General features: G+C 55.0%; 1 protein-coding gene and 1 long non-coding RNA gene across 2 annotated transcripts; one reads left to right on the top strand and one right to left on the bottom strand.

Annotated features, from left to right (window-relative positions):
- Positions 1-304: 304 nt before the first annotated feature.
- LOC144246804 (uncharacterized) lies at positions 305-7558 on the bottom strand. Its single transcript, XR_013340524.2, has 5 exons — positions 6303-7558; positions 5961-6011; positions 1726-1778; positions 1197-1317; positions 305-717 (listed from the first exon to the last, which is right to left on the bottom strand). It is a non-coding gene; the product is annotated as an uncharacterized LOC144246804 (long non-coding RNA).
- A 152-nt stretch (positions 7559-7710) lies between these two features.
- FAM43A (family with sequence similarity 43 member A) lies at positions 7711-9970 on the top strand. The gene has a single exon (XM_021536790.3). It carries the CDS (start codon positions 7951-7953, stop codon positions 9037-9039), a length of 1089 nt encoding a protein of 362 aa, XP_021392465.1. The 5' UTR covers positions 7711-7950; the 3' UTR covers positions 9040-9970.
- Positions 9971-16534: the final 6564 nt, after the last annotated feature.

Here is a 16534-nt window from a genome sequence, read left to right as displayed (position 1 = left end):
GCCAAGGTTGTGCCCTGTAACACAGCCAGGCCAGTGCAGGTTCCCCTTCCCTAGTGTCCACCATCCCAGTACAGCAAACAGTGCATGCGAGGAATGATGGTGGCAAAGTGGGATCCTGGATGCAGCTGTGGGAGGCACACTGTGAGGTTGCTGGCAGATTCTAGCCAGAGTCTGGGCATCTTTGCCAGATGGACATTGCATGACCAGCCAGGGAACCACTGAATGGATTTCAGCACCAGCCATTGTGACTGGTCCGGGTCAAGATGGGAGAGCAGGTTAAATTAATAAACAACTTGACCTGTACTTGCTCACTGAACTGATTTATGAAGGATTTGTCCTTTATGGGTGTTGGGTCAAGGCCAGATTGTTTTCACTACAACTCTGTAATGTGTATCAGTTGTAACTGGAGAATAACTTGTCTAATCCCTGAAAAACAGAAGCAGACAAAGCTTAACTTCAGGAGCTGGCCACCAACAGCATGGCAGCATGCACAACCCCCTGGGTGGGAACAGTCTTTTCTCTCTTCTTTTTTCTTTCTTGTCTCTTTTCTTTTGCTCCATGATAAACGCCCATTAGGAAGACACAGCTTTCTTTTCTTCTTCTTTTCAAAAGCCAGTAACTGCATGGCATAAATTTCCCAAGGACGTCTGATCCTTTGCCATGCTCATCCCAGGCTCTGCCGCCACCACCAGCCTGGTCTGGCCCCTCCTTTGCTTCCTAAAGGCAAATAAGAGAGATGAAAGGGGACTCAGCAGTCACCTTTTCATTTAGGTGAGGTGCTTCAATGGAAGGCTGGTGGGCTGCAGACAGCAGGCAGACATTTAGTAAAATAATTTCTAATCAAGTAATCTTAAATAAAACCGTCTCAAGTCTTTATGTGGGCACTGAAGCAGTAATATAAGTGCTCATTATTGTCTTTCTTTTGTACTTCAGTTAAAAGTTACCTTCCCTCTACAATGCATAATCACCAGCCAGAGCAGGCAGCCAGCCTGGCTGATCCCCACGCCTCGGGTCTGGCAGCACTTCTAACCCCACAGCTGAGGCACGTGCAGTGCCATTCCAGGCTGCCCAACCACAGGAAAAATGCTCTAATAATCCCATTGGCACAGCCCTGGCAGAACAGCCTCGGCACCACCGGGGTCTGGAGACTGTCAGTACAGAGTGCAGAGCTCAATGGACCTCCATGGGACACTTACAGCTGTGTTCAGTTGCATGAAACAGAAACTTGACGATGGGCAGAAGGGCTGGTGCAGTGGGAAAAGGACGCTTGCTCTGCCAGCTGCAACCCATCCTGGGGCAGGGAGGTTCGAGGGTAACCTGAAGAACAAAGATCTCTGTATTTAGATTGGGATGTTTTTCCCACATGTTGTCCTTCTGCCCCTCCCCCCTCCCCACCCCCCCACCTTTCCCCATTTCTAGACTGAAGTGCTTCAGGGAACAGTTAACTGCAGGTATTTTCTACCACCTTTGTGGGACCTACTTAAGCAATGTCCAAATTGCCCTCATTGTTGCAACAGATATGTCTCTGGGCATTTCATAAACACCAAGGAATTATTTCTGTCTGATGATGCCAGCAGCACTGCGAAGATCACTTTGAGCAGAGTAGTGCTGAAGGAGATACAGACTGGGTCATCCAAGTGACAAAACTACCACAGCTGGAGTAGTAATTGCATATTTCTAATTGCCATGTTTCTCATCCCTCTCCCATTGCTCTGCTGTGCCTACCTGAGCAAGACAGGCTGCTGCTGGTCTTATCTGAACACAACAGCATGCTGCTCCTAGAAGACATTTATGCATGGATTAATCAGACATAGTTGAAAGGGAAACTGAGGAACAGATGCTGTCACAAGAGCTGCACAGAGGCAGCCTGGCACCAGAGTGTGGGTGCCAAGAGCACAGGCAGGCAAGGAGAGCTTGAAGGAGAGGGGCACGCTGCTGTGAAGTGTGATAAACCTGTTGATTTACAGCCCATTCCCATATGATGCAGTAGTTACTATTGCATGCAAAATGAACACAATTTTTGCTGCTGGGCTTTGTTTGTACAACTCGTCTCTTTGACAGAGATGGGCTGGACTGAGGTGTTGTCCTGGGAGAGAAAGCACCCCTGTGCATCACAAAACTTCTCACCACTTCTTTGAAAAGCACTGAGTGCCCAGCACTGCTGGGTCTTTGGAAAGTGGTCACAGCTTTGGGAATTCTCACAAAACCATTGCATAGGCAAAGTAAAATCTGCTGTCCTTCCAGCATTGTAATAATTGACTTGGGCTTCTCTCCCAACAACTTCTGCCTTGGAGCCAAACCACTGCTCCAGTTTTTGATGCATATCCTGAGAATTATTATTTAGCAGCAGCAGCTCTTTTTCAAAAGCCAGTGATAACAGTGAGTTTTTGCCTAAAGGAAACATCGTTCTTTCTGGACAATTTTTCCTCCATGTTCCTTTAAGGCAGCACTGGGAGATCTCAGGGCTGTGTCTCTAAAATATTCATGTGATGGCTATTCATTATTCATATTCACAATGCTCAATTCAGCGGTACTGCCAGCCTCAGCCTGACAAGCAGACCCATTAAGAAGCTCTCCCCACAACAGCCCTGAAAGAAAACCAAGACAATTTTGCTCTGTGCACAACTGCAGCTGCTTGAACCCCCTTCTTTCCAGCTGTACTCAGAAGTGGACTGGCACTGTAGGAAGAGTGGGAGCTTGCTCATCACTTTGTGAAGGCCTTGCTCCTCTTTAGAAAGAGAAGCATGCTGAGGAAACTCTGAAGCTGCCTGGCCAAAGCTGCCTGGCCAAAGCTGAGCCCTGAGAAGGCACCAATCCCGCTGGGGCCCTCGTGTGAGTTTTTTTAGACACCAGTTTCTTCCACCAGCCATATGAAGATAAAATCACCTCCTTGCCTGGCAGGGTGGGGGCAAGTTAATTAGAGAGAACTGTCTGCCTCTTTGAAGGCACAAGGCACTGGATGGGAAACTGATGGGATTTCTCCAGCTCCCATTGTGTCAGCACTGCCCGGGAAGCCTCACTCGTGCTTCCCACTGCTGCCCCTCAGCATGGCCCTGTGGTGGCAGCCCCCAGCATGGAGCGTGAGCGGAGGATGCTGCCCCAGCACCACCTCTGTGCCCCTTGACTGGCAGCACGCTACGAGGACGGATGTCCAGCACCAGCCCACCCAGCAAGCGCCCCCGAGGGTGCCGTGACACCCAAGGGAGGGCTCTGCTCCACTGGACACCGGCTGCTCTTCTAATCATAGCAGCGGGCGCAGGAAGCGCCGGGGCCGCAGGAAGCGGGGTGTGCCTCTCTCGGTGACTGAAAAACAACCGCGGCAGAGCTGTGCCCGCAGCACCACAGCCCCTGCTCCAGGGGTGCTCCCGGGCTTCGGCACCCTGAGCAGCACGGGCATCACCCTCGGTGCCCCAAGGGAATCCAGCCCTGCCTATGCGTGGACCTTCCCCAGTATTCACACGGCCCTGGCATCACCTGTGCTCCCAGCCCCGAGCCCTGCCAGGGCACACCCACTGCAGGATGGGGTGCTGCTCCCCTTCAGAGAGGCAGGAGGACAGCACGGGTGGCATGTGGTTTCCATTAAAGGGTGGTAAGGACCCTTCTTCCTGAGCAGGTCATGCTGTCCCCTGCTCTGCCAACTTGTCTCAGGCTGTCCCTGCTCTTGGCAAGAGGCAGCCATCCACACTTGCTGCTGGCCAGACCTGGCTGATGGCTGCTGGGGCTGGGGGCCAGGGCACCCTGCCTGCCACACTGATGGCCCGTGAGGCTCAGGAGCTGCTCAATCTTTCCGCTACATGGAAAAACCTGACAGTTCAGCATTTCCTCTGTCCTGGTTTGGAACAAAGAGTCAACACTTTGACATGTAGCGTAGTTATAGAGACTCTGAAATACTTTGTTTTGGAAGATACTGAAATGCTGGTTTGCAGTGTTTCACTTTGTGTCACTTCAGCTGCTGCAACACAAGAAGTTCTATTGCTATCTAGGGGGAGAAAACCTGACGTGTTCATACACTGACAAAATCAGTACATTCCCATGAATTATTTTGGTCCTGTCATATCAACTTTCCCCAGCACCTTTTCGCACCACTCTCCCCAACCAGAGATCCACATCAGCTCCAATTCAAGCTGCTGGGCACAAAAGCCATCCCTGAAGTGGGGCTGCTCCCTGCAGAGTTTCACTCTCTCCCATCAGAGAGACCCTTCCATCCCTCTACACTGCTCAGGGCAGCCAGCACGGGCAGCCTGGCAGCTCCCTCCAGCAGAGGTATTGGACAGCTGCCTGCCTGTCTGCACGTCAGAGACACCGCACACCCCTGAACCTACGGGCTCGTGGTGGGGTGTAACCACGGGCTCCAGTGCAGGCTGGAGTGGCCAGGGCAGAGGGATGGAGTGTGGCAGGGAGTGGGGTCTGCCGAGGGCCAAGTGCAGCACTCACTGTGCTGCCGGCTCTGGGCCGCAGGGCAGAGATGGTATCTCACAGATTTTCTCACGCCTTGCTCTGGATTTCCATGCATGCACGAAGGCAGGTGATGCTTGGTAGCTGCTAGAATATTGCATAAATAGAGAGCAGGCTGCTGCACTCCCCTGGGGCTACAGCACCATGCAGATAACCCCCAGCATGCAAGTCCTACACATCATGGGTGCTGCCGGCCTTGCAGGCCAGGTGGGAGCCTTGTGCTCACTGGGAAGCAGGCAGCACGCCCTGGCCACACAGGGCACGCTCCCCTCTTACTGTGCTTCAGCTTCTCCCCCTGGCAATGAAATACAGACATCCAACACCACAGGAACAGCCTCAAGCCTGGAGCAGGTGCCCCAAACTTAACTGGGCTGCTCCCTGCTTCCAGACTTCACCCAAAGGCTGTGGCACAGCTCCTCAGCCCAGCACAGAACTCAGAGCTTTTTGTGTGGGAATTGGTGTCACAGATCACCATGATTTATAATGTGCTCTTCAGCTGCTGAAGCATGTGGCAGTCATCTGTGCCCAGAACTGAAGCAGTTGCCACGTAGCAGGAAAGAGATGGTCCTGAATTAACTGGGCCCATTAGTGAAGCAAAGAAAGCTACAATGGTCTGGCACACAGACTGGTGAGCAAGCATGGCGAGGAACTGAGCCAAGAGAGATTCCATTCTCGAGCTGGCACGCGACCACAAGATACCTTCCTTGCTGCTGCACTTCAAGTGGTGCAGAAGCAGGTATTCTGGGGTGCTGCTGCTCCCCAGCCACAATCTGGAACCCCCAGTGAGTCTCTGAGATCCTGATAAGGAAAACTCCAGAACCTGAGAATGCAATATAGAAATGGCAATGCTGCTGCCTTGCATCTGGGGAGGCTGTGAGGAGGGCAAAAGGGTCAGATCTCCTCCTCACCTTACCACTGGGGTTTGCAGACAAATAAGCCCAAGGGCTGCTGGAAAGCTATGGGGCTCAGCAACCTGCACAAGCCATGCTGTGAAAACTTGAAGTCTACATTCCTGAACATAGATCACTTCAATCAGGATGGCAGAGCCCAGCATGACTCTGCAAACAGCTCTGTGGGCATCATTACCAGAAGTGTATGTGTGCCAGCACCAGCCCCCCTAACTCTAATCTCCCTCCAGAGGCAGCACTGCAGGAAGATATGTGGGTCTCCTTGCTTGCTCCCTCCCACCTGGAGCAAACACCTGCCTGCTGAGCCACCAGCCAAAGGCTCAGAACAGGTTTCCCTGCCCACAGCTGGAGGCAGGCAGGTTTTGGCAAAGCAACTCCCTCGTATGGAGAGACTGCCATGCCCACACATCTCCGAGGAGAAGACGGGGCTGCTCTCAGCCCTGCAGCTCACAGGCACTGCTCAGGCAGGTGAGCATGGGGCAGGTGTTGGTCCAATGTTGGTCCAAGGAGCTGTGGTTCTGCAGGACACCTTGAGGAAGGAGGCAGATATTTGGGCACTTTGGGAGTGCCACACCATGCATGGGTATCAGATGTTACCTCAAGCCATCGGATTTATTTTATGCGCACAGGAGCATCTTCTGTTTTCACCTTGCAAGACAAAGAAGACAAAAGAAAAATACATTGAATGCTACTTGGAGTAGCATTGGAATCAGCTGAATCAGTCTTTCTCTCCCTGGGATGGTCTTGCAGGCTGGCAGGAGCTGTTTGCCACAGGCTGCAGCATAGCACACAGCCCCTCCTGCCCCCCACACCAACAACACCATGAGGGCTCCCAGTGGGTGCCTGACACCCAGCCTGCATCAGGGCTCAGAGCAGAGATCCCCCAGCTGGGCGGGCTGCTGCTGGGCTCTGCAGTCAGGGCAGACCTCAGCTCCTCACCTGCCCTCCTGTGAGGTCCCAGTGTGATTTTGTTGAAGAGGCAGAGGGTTTGGTTCAGCACAGTGCTGAGCCCAGATGTGCATCTCAGTGGGTGCTGGGCTTCACGTCGAGGGGCCTGGCAGTTCAACAGCACTGATGGGTGCACACCCAGCCCATGCAGCTCTCAAACTGAAGTTTTCTCACTGGAAAATAGGAGCAATAACACATTCACTTCTCAAGGCAAGCAGCAACCTTCTTAACACTATCAAACTACTATGCTGGAGCTGCTGAAGACAGGAACTGCAGCATGTTACCGACCCACACCTACCACTGGCCTCTGGAAACCATGGCTGAAGCCAGGCGTCCCCTGGGACCAGCTGTGGCTGAGCAGTCTCAAGGGATGGTGCTGACCACGCTGCCCTCCAGTGAGGGAGATTTTGGAAATACAAGCAAATGGGCTTAATAGTTTGATGCTGCAGTTACTTGCAATGGTTTGTGGTTACTTGCAATTCCCAAATAATCTGCTAGATGGCATTATGTAATAATAGTAATAATAATAATAGTAACAACAACAACGATAATTACATACTGGTTTAATTGATCCAAGCTCTAGAAATTATTTAGGCAGGTGTTTACATATTTTACTGCACGAGTACGTACTGCCCACCTTTTGTATTTATCCAAACCCTGATGAAGTGGCATTATCTGCAATGCTAGAATTTCTATTCTTTTTTGGCAAGGATCTGACACATGACACAAGAAGCTCTACTAACAACACAGAAACCAAGTTTCTCATTCTGTCTGTGAGTGTACTCAGCAACCCCAACAAGAAATTACAAGACAGCTTCTTGTTTCTCGGCTGCTGCATACAAATAAAGAGCAAAGGATTACTCATACATAATAACTAGTGTTTGCTGCAGGCGCTTCAGGTCTCAGAGCTGGACTAACCAAACCGAAGGAAAGATCGTGTTGCAAGAGCGGGATTTGTCCACGGCACACCCTGGCCGTGCAGGCGGCTGAGGCTGGGGCTCTGCCGGCCCTGGGATCTCTCAGAGCGTGGGGGTCCAGCAGTAGCCCTGGGATTTTTATCAGTTTAAGGGGATTTGGGGCAGACGGATGCCCTGCGGTGCCCTCTCCATTCTCCCCGCCGGTGCTGACGAAGCTGCAGGAGAGCGCTGTGGCACCCACCCACCCTCCGTGGCGAGCGAGCCGGGGCGGGACGGGGCGCACGGGGGTCCCCCTCTTCCGCGCCCGCGGCAGCACCGGCGAGCGCTCCCCGCTGGAGGCCGCGCTCCGCTGCGAGCGGGAGGGGATAGGGGCCGTCCGGCCGGGCTGGCACCGCCCCGTGCCCGCCCCGCGGCGCGGCGGGGCCGGGGCTGGGGCCGGGGCCGGGGCGCCGCGGCGGGCGGCGCAGAGCGGCGGCGGCGGGCGGGCGGCGAGCAGCGCGCCGCCGGCTCGGCGGGCCCGGGCAGCGGGCGCTCCGCCCTCGGTGCGCGGGGCCTCCCCTCTCCGCGCCCGCGGAGCGCGGCGCCCGCCTATATCTACGGCCGCGGCGGCCCGGCGCCCGCAAGGATGTGAGGCGGGCGGGCAGCCCAGCCGCCGCCGCCGTGGCATGCCCCCCCGCGCCCGGAGCCGTCGGCGCGGCGCCTAGCCGCGGCTCCGCGGGGCCATGCTGCCCTGGAAGCGGAGCAAGGTGGAGCTGGCGGCGGGCGAGGCGCGGCGGCAGAGCAAGCCCAAGGGGTACGCGGTGAGCGTGCATTACTCGGCCCTCACCTCGCTGGCCCGCGCCTGCCCCGAGAGCGCCCTGCACCGCGTGGGCAGCATGTTCCGCTCCAAGCGGCGGAAATTTCGCGTTACCAGCGAAGATCCCACGTATACTGTGCTCTACCTGGGCAACGCCACCACCATCCAGTCCAAGGGTGAGGGCTGCACCGACCTGGCCGTCTGCAAGATTTGGAGCAAGAGCGAGGCGGGCCGGCAGGGCACCAAGATGAAGCTGACCATCAGCGCGCAGGGCATCCGCATGGCCCACGCCGAGGACAAGGGGCTGCGCCGGCCCGGCCACCTCTACCTGCTGCACCGGGTCACCTACTGCGTGGCGGACCCGCGCCTGCCCCGTGTCTTCGCCTGGATCTACCGCCACGAGCTGAAGCACAAGGCGGTGATGCTGCGCTGCCACGCCGTGCTGGTCTCCAAGCCCGAGAAGGCGAAGGCCATGGCCCTGCTGCTCTACCAGACTTCGGCCACGGCACTGGCCGAATTCCGCCGGCTGAAGAAGCGGGACGACGCGCGGCACCAGCAGCAGCAGCTGGTGGGCGAGCAGAGCATCCCGCTGGTGCCGCTGCGCAAGCTGCTCAACGGGCAGTGCTGCTACAAGCCGCCGGTAGAGCGGAGCCGCAGCGCGCCCAAGCTGGGCTCCATCACGGAGGACCTACTGGGCGAGGAGCAGGAAGAGCGGGCCATGCACTGCGACTGCGAAGACATCCTGGAAGCGCTGGGCGAGCCCGAGGGCGAGCTGCTGCGCCCCAGCACCGGCCGCGGCGAGAGCCCAGAGCTGGGCCAGCTCCTCCGCGACCTGGGCGAGCTCAGCCTGGGCAACGATCTGCGCTCGCTGCGCGCCGACCTGCGCGTCCGCCGCCTGCTTTCTGGGGAAAGCACGGGCAGCGAGTCCTCCCTGGAGAGCGGCGGCACGGACGGGGCCGCCCCGCCCGGCAGCGACGCCGAGCAGCCGCCCCCCGGCGACCCCGAGACCGGCTGAGCACTCGAGCCCATACGGGCGTGCGCGGTGCCGCCGGGGCGCACCGGGTTCCCTCCGGGAATGCACGGCCCCGCCGGGGTGCACCAGTTCCTTATGACCCCTCTGGGAATTCCCGGTCCCTGCCGGGAGTGCACGGCCCCAGCGGGGCGCACCGGCTTCCCTCCGGGAGTGCACGGTCCCTTCCGGGCTGAGCGGCGCCGCAGGGGCGCACCGGGTTCCCTCCGGGAATGCGCGGCCCCGCCGGGGCGCACCGGGTTCCTTCCGGCCTCTGCTGGAATGCACGGTCCCTTCCGGGCGTGCACGGCCCCACCGGGGCGCACCGGACCCCTCCGGCCCCGCCAAGGCCCCTCGGGAAATTCGCGGTCCCGCCGGTTCCCCGCGGTGCCCCCGCGTCCCGCAGCATCCCGGGGAGCGGCCGCCCCTCCCGTGCCGGTGCCGGTGGTCGCCGGAGCCGGACCCCAACTCGCTGCGGCCCGAGGAGGGGAGGCGGCCGCGGGCTGTTTACCTCCGGCTCAGCCCTTGAAGATCTGCCAAATTCCTGGAATAGCTTTCCCCGGGGAGGGCGGCGGGAGGGAGGTGTTGCGCCTTGTTTACAGTCAGAAATCTCATATCGAGAGGCCCCCCCCCCCCGCCGTTTTCTCCATTAAAGTCACTCCATCGTGCTGTCGTGTCCAAGAGGTTTGCACTGTTGTGAAGTTCGGGGTTTTTTATTGTTTTTAAGTTGACCCTTTTTTTTTTCGGCCCCGGTCCTGTCCCCGGTCTCAATGCTCTAGATCTTTTGCTGTGCAAAAGAAGACTACTTGTGGCTGTTCACCTGTACATAGGGAAATGTATGCAAATACATTTTGTTATTTTTAAGAACACCACCATTGCGATCTCCTCTGTTTGCACATATGTGAAGAAAATAAAGATGATGGTAACTTAAATGGGGTCACTGTGGCAATTTGGTTGTGTGTGTATTCCTGTAAGGAGCTGGGGGTGGAGAGATCCCTTGGGAAGTGTAGGTGCGGAAGAGCACTGCACGAAAAAGCTGTTACAAGCATCAAGCATGATTCCCATGCTCGCTGGAAATGCTACACTACAGGGAAACACACTGGGCACTTCAGGACTCTAAAAAGACACAGGGATGAGGTTTCCTCTCTGCATCCTCTAACAATGGGCAGGAAAGTACGAGAAATCTCTCGTCAGGGCGCTGTGGCTGGATCCTAGTCTGGAAAACACAACTGCAGGGCCCTGAGACTGCCCTGAGGCACGGTGCCCCTCGCCTGGGCACCGGGGATACTGCACAGTGTTAATGCCTCTGCATCCAGGTGCTGCCGCTGGTCCCTCGCTGCTCACCGTGCAAGCCTGCAACAATTTTTAACCTCACTCAGGGTAAGCAGTGAAGTTGATTGGCCACGGGACTGCCACGGTATTTTTAGCTGTAAATCTGTTTGTAAGTGGCAGGCTCCCAGGGCAGGAGAGATGTTCCGGTTTCATTTGTCCCCAAGTGGAGGTATCAATTAAGAGATAATTAATCCGGCATTTTTTATGTCTAAATGTTTTCCACTGTGCCTGTGCTGCAATCGCTGGAGTTGCAGGAATGTCAATGAAAAGCCCAAGCAGCTGCCAGGGCCAGGCCACACTCCTTGTGTAAGGAGCTCGCCTCGGAACTTGTAAATACCTCATTAAAATCTATTGCAAAATCTGCCACCGCACCAGCGAGACCATTGTCTCAGTATGAGTCAGTCAGAGGAGGAAGGCGCTGTGGTGTGGCTTTCATGGGAAGGGGTAATGGGGAGAGGGGGAATCCTCTCAGAGTGGGCACCTTCTTGCCCAGGCACCTTCTTGCCTTGTGATGGGCAGTGAGGTGCAGCAGGTGTGAGATTTGAGCAGTGTGTGCTCAGGCCGGCACTGCAGAGACACACCTTGCTAAAGAAATACTGTCTTGCTGCTTTTTCTCAGACAAAGCTCCTTTCTCCTTTCCTAGGGAGGGAAGGGGCACAAAACACCATGGAGAGCTTATCCCAAAGTGCTTTCCCAAGATGGGGTTTGCCAAAAGTGCCCTGGGCTGAGCTGAGCGCCCCAGGTCTGTGCCCAGAGCTCTCTGTCACTGCCTGCTCTCTCCCGGGGCAGAGGGAGCAGGCAGTGCTTGGGGCAGGAAGCAATACGCACCTGGGGAGCAGAGAGGGCAGAGGGGGAGTCAGGGGGGTTTGTTAACTAACCCTGGGTGCTGAATGACAGGGTGGTGTTTGCTTTACATCCTCCGTGTGTGCTTAAAGGTGGTTAATGGCCTGAGCTTAGTCAATGCCTTTCCTCTCTCCAGAAGAGCCATCATGTCTGCAACAGTGAGAAAAGGTTTTTATCGCATGCCAGAGCTAAAAGCACAATTCCCTGAGCAGCAGTAGCAGCAGCCAGGGCCTGAAGCATTTCCCCTTGAAGCCATTAGCAGGGCTACTGTGCGGTTTCCTTAGAGGCCTGCACAGATCGTTAGTTGTAGACTCCAAATCCCTTTGTGCCTGGGATATTTTGGTACTAGAACCATAGAAAGAAATGTCATATGTATGTCTGCAGTGCTGGTATGAGGTTATTCATGTGTGCTTAGCTGCCCTCCCTCCCCATAGCAGCATGCCTGGGCCTGCAAATGAGAGCAAGTGCATGTGAGGAGAAAAAGGTCATTTTATTTTTCACACAGCAAGTTTGAAGGAACATCTTCCTAGAAAAAGGAGAGGAGGAGAGAGCGAGACCTTCTCTCTAGTAGATTTGAGTAAAAGGCTGAGCTGCTGCTGCTTTTTCCTTTTAAACAAGTAGCTGCTTGCTAAACTGAAAAGCCTACTGCTGAAAGATGGGCTGGTGTGGGGAGGTGTAGCAGGGCTTTGGGAAAGGCCTGTACCCATATATAGAGGACAAATTGCTTTATAGTCTCTGCTGGGTGACAGGGCTGATGCCAGTCCCCGTGCCAGGGCTGCTGCCCACTGACAGTGTCCCACCAGTCATGGCAGTGCCCCTGCTCGGGCTGTCAGCAGAGGCACGTTCCCTGTCGATCGGCTCCATCCATCAGCACTAAGTCAGCCTTGCAGCTGGGGATGGTGAATCAGCCCCTGACGCAGCGGAGGCGGGAGGGCTGCGCCAAGAGCAGCGCAGACTCTGCAACTGCTCCCCAACAGCCAGCACCCCCTTCCCACCACTGCTTTCCTAGGGACAGGCAGGCAAAGGGAGAGCAAAGGCAGCCTGATAGCTCTGACAGTCGGTTTGAATTGTGGGGGAAGAAGTCAAATGTGGGAACAAGTGCTTGCAGAATTGCATGCATTGCTATCTGCCCCTGGTGCAAATCACTGCCCTGCCCAGGCTCGGTGGTTTCCAGCACAGCAAGGTTGAACACTGAGCTTCACACATCTCTGACCTAGCAGGCAGCATGTGATAAATTGGCCAGAAAATACCTATAACAGCACTAGGAAAGGCAATGATTCTGCTCTGAGCCTGATGCACAGAATCAACGCTTTGGCAAGTCAGCTTAGGTGCTTCACCAAGTGCCTGAGGTTCCCCAAGTCTGTTATGGCTAAATAGAACATATTATTATTTCAGGCAACAATGATGCCTCCAGAATATGAATAAATTAAGTGGAAAAGAGCCCTTTTTGCTAATACTATTTATTGATTACGTATTTGCTGGTGTACTACAGATTTTCTCCTGAAAAATGAGGCTGAGGGGAGACCATACAAATGTGTTGGCAGGATCCCATGTACAACTTCTTGTTTATCTCTGCCCTTAGCATGCCCTTCTCCCATCTTTAGGTCTTCCTCATCCACAACAGGAAAAAATATCATGTGCAACCAGAAAAATTAGCCATTGGTCAAGTGGAATGAACCAAGTCATAAAATGACTTTTAGCCCAGACTGTACTACTGATGTAGATCCAGAATTATTTGCAGTTTAGTTTGGAGATGTGCCTTGCATGGGGCACATCCAGTTTGCCTGAACAGGGGAGATGATGTGGGAACTGCTGGCTGAGGGGCTGCTTTGGACTCCTGCATGTGAAATCTTGTTGAGTGGCACCAGGTCAGTGGTAAAAACCTCTTCCTTTTTTGGGGGCTACAGGCAGTACTCAGTTATCAAATACAACCCTGGGACAGTTCCAAGTCACCTTCAGCACACACACTGTGACTCTCAGAGAAGCAGGAAGGCGTCAGGATTTCCTCCTTGGCAGTGTGTCGGAGAAGAGCTGCTGACCTGTCCCACTGCTGTTAGTCATTCCCAAGGCATCACAGCCGTCCCATTGCCTAATTATTGGCCATCACACCAAACCCTCTATTATTCAGTGGGGAAAAGCTCCCCAGTTTCAGCCTGCAGGGAAGGCACAGGGCAGACAACCTGCTGTCAGACTGTCCAAGGGGTTGTGGGTGACAGCACTGCACAGCCCCTGTTTTTCTTGGGTGAGGGTGGGCAGGGTCCCGCTGATAATGCAAAAAACTGGTGTGCTGCAAGGAGGGTGCAGTGCCAGCCAGCTATAACCCACCTCCTGCTTCTTCTGGAGCTGGGAAGAAAAAAACCCTTCATTTCCAAGGTCAGCAGCAGCCCCACTCCTGCAGAGCTCATGTGCTGTGAAGGCGTCTCCCCCTCCTCACCCCAGCCCCTGGTAGCAGCAGGGGCTGTTTTCCTCAGCAGCTGGAAGGAGATGATGTGCAAGGACAGGAATGCGAGGGCAGGCAGCCAGGGCAGTGCAGGGACAGCGTGGGGTCCCAGAGGCCAGGCCAGGTCAGTTCATCTGTGGGGCTCAAAGAACCCCACGGAGGAACTGAGCTGACCTGGCCTCTGAGGTTCTGCTTCTCTCCACATCTCCATCACCCACCCCAGATAAGGTGACACCTCCAGCCTGCTGCCTGGTGCCTTGTATAGGGGCCTGAATCTTGGTTAATGCCTGGAAAAGTGCATGAACTGGGGGGGAACAGAACTGTCCGCTGCTACAGCCCAGCAGGAAATCAAAGCCATGCATTCAGAAAACCATGACATTCCCCCTTGCCGGTGGGGGCTCTGCCTGGTGGGAGGCTGAGCTCTATGAAAACACTCAGAGAAACAGTTATATAATGAAGGACAAGGTCTCAATCCAGCTCTTGGCTTGACAAGGTGGCTCTGCAAGGAGCTGAGCTCCAGGCTGCAGCTGCTCAGCACCTCCAAGATCCAACCATGGTCACTGCGGTCCATGCTGCTGCTGAGGGATGGAGGGGGAAGAAAGGCTGCAGAATGCTTTTTCCCAAGCTGGGAAATGTTCTGCATGCTCAGACTCGGTAAGCCAGAGCACAGCTCCATATGTGGGCTTAAATCAAACCCCTTTGATGGTAGGAACTGGACAAGATCTGGGACAGGACAGCCCAGGACTGATGAAGGTCAGGGTCTGCTAGCTGCAGGCATCTCAGCTTTCATGCCACTGCCCAGATATCTTGGATCCAGTGTGGCACATCATGGTCTACATCATCTGCTGCTATGCCCCAAAATAGGGGCATATGTCCTCAAACATATATTCTCTGCTCTGTGGGAAGGACCCTGGAGAACTGATCACAGTAAAGAGCTTTGCCTCCTCCCTTACTCTGCTGCTCCGCAACGGAGGGCAGCTCGGCAGCCTGCCTCCTGCAGCTGGTCCTGCTGCCACCCCACAAGGAAGGGTGACATGCTCGGTGTCACATGCTGCCCTGGCCCAGGCAAGCAGGGGGGACACAAGGAAAAGGCTCTGGGATGGGATTCATCACTCCTCCCGCGGTACGGTGAAGTTGCACGAGGTCTGCTCGGATGCATGAACAAGCTGAACTGTGACACTGATTAGGGCTGACAGTGTTCCTGGCAGGAGTGGCAGAGCAGCAGCACCAAAGCTGCTGCTGCTGGCTCTGTGTGCAGAGCCAGGCTCTACACCAGGCTGGCCTGGCTGTGACATGGCCCTTGAATCTTGCCACACTGGGGTCTGTGCTCACTTCAGCTCCAGAAATCACGGGGGGAGGTACACCCTCAGCCCCATTGGCAGGAGAGGCAGTGCCTGAATCCAGCCCCACTGACCATCTGCCCAGCATTGCTCTGCTCCTTCCAGCCAGCCCTAACTGCAGCTGGGCACTGCCTTTCCCAGTCCTGCACACTTCTCTCTGGCTCTCTCCTCTTATTGTGGCTCTTTGTCCCCCAAGTGCTCTGCCCTCAGCACCACTGTTTCTCACAATCTCTTTTCCCATCCCAATTTCCTGCTGAGTAAGAATTGCCACTTGCTGCTGTTTCACAAATGCCATTGAGCATTGTTTGCACTGGAACACAGTGCAGGCAGCAGTAAGGGTTCCTCCTCCACTGGGCAGGGAACAGTTAAGGGATTTAGGATGAAAAGTTGATATAAATAATTTGGTAGCTCCTGTAGGAAAATTGCAATTTAACTTAATTATCATAATTACATTTTCAATCTCTCTGCTAATACTTATGAAACAATAGAGTCAAGTGTGAAAGCAGCTGCCTGCATTTCCTACCAGTGACTTCTCATTGTGCTGCTTAAAACAAGTCCACGGGGACATTGGATCAGGCAGCAGAGACAGCAGGTAAGGATATGGTATTTCCCCAGCACCTTGTTTTGGGCATTGGGAAGCCTCATTCCCCTCTGCCTGGCACAGGATTTTAACTTCAGCTTCAGAAGCAGCAATATGACTGTTTGAAACTAGCCCACTTTGGTGTAAAAACATCATCTCTTCTGATGCAAGTGGAGAAAAATAGTCTGGAAATATCTCCTTCTGAGCAGGGAGACCCACACTTTCTCTGCCTAATCTGTGGTTGATGACCCCCAGAGGCAGCTCAATCCATGCTTGTGGTGGCCCAGGAGATAAGACCAATGCAAGTGGAGAGCCAGGCCTAGGCAGCTGCTGGCAGGAATGTTCATTTACAGCAGCTCATCAAAGCTGAGTGTTAGTGATGACTTCTGAACGTGGCCAAGACCATGTCTGCCCTGCAGCCTGCTCCTGCCTTTTCTCACCTGGGAAGAAATGGATGCTTCTCAGCAGCAGAGGCAGGTCCTGGGGTCTGTGCCCTGCCCACTGCCTTCTCTGGGGGTCCCAGGAGAGCCTGACCAGAAGGTGTCTTGCCAGGGCCCCGGCAGCAACAGGCACCATGGCCAGGAGGCAAATGAACAAAGGGATGCAGCCACAGAGAGCTGAGCATGTGCTGTCTCCATTGTGCAGACACCTGAGGAGCACCCAGGGCCATGGGAAGTCCTTCTCCCTCCCAGCATCTGCCTTCATTTGAGATGTAGCACACAATGCACAGAGCACTGCTCTTGGCTCAGCAGCAACAACTCCACCCCGTGTCCCAGTGTCCCCCCAGGCATCCCCAATACCTCCACACATCCAGCTCTGATCAGAGCAGGACCAGGGCAGCTGCACGACTTCATGCTCCCTCAGGGCAATCTGCCACTCTCCTTGTCATCCTTTGGTGACACTGCTCCTGTCCTGCCACAGAGCTCCGGCAAGTTGTGGGTTGGGAACTGAGCCGCTTATCTTTAG

Source organism: Lonchura striata, chromosome 9 (assembly GCF_050655825.1).
Source record: "Lonchura striata isolate lonStrDom1 chromosome 9, ASM5065582v1, whole genome shotgun sequence".
Taxonomy (NCBI): Eukaryota; Metazoa; Chordata; class Aves; order Passeriformes; family Estrildidae; genus Lonchura; species Lonchura striata.
The sequence above is the reverse complement of the archived record's forward strand: the minus strand, read 5'-3'. Positions and strand labels throughout refer to the sequence as shown.

What these genes read in the sequence shown, in the direction of transcription:
- FAM43A (XM_021536790.3), top strand. Translation starts at nt 7,951, where the DNA reads ATGCTGCCCTGGAAGCGGAGCAAGGTGGAGCTGGCGGCGGGCGAGGCG.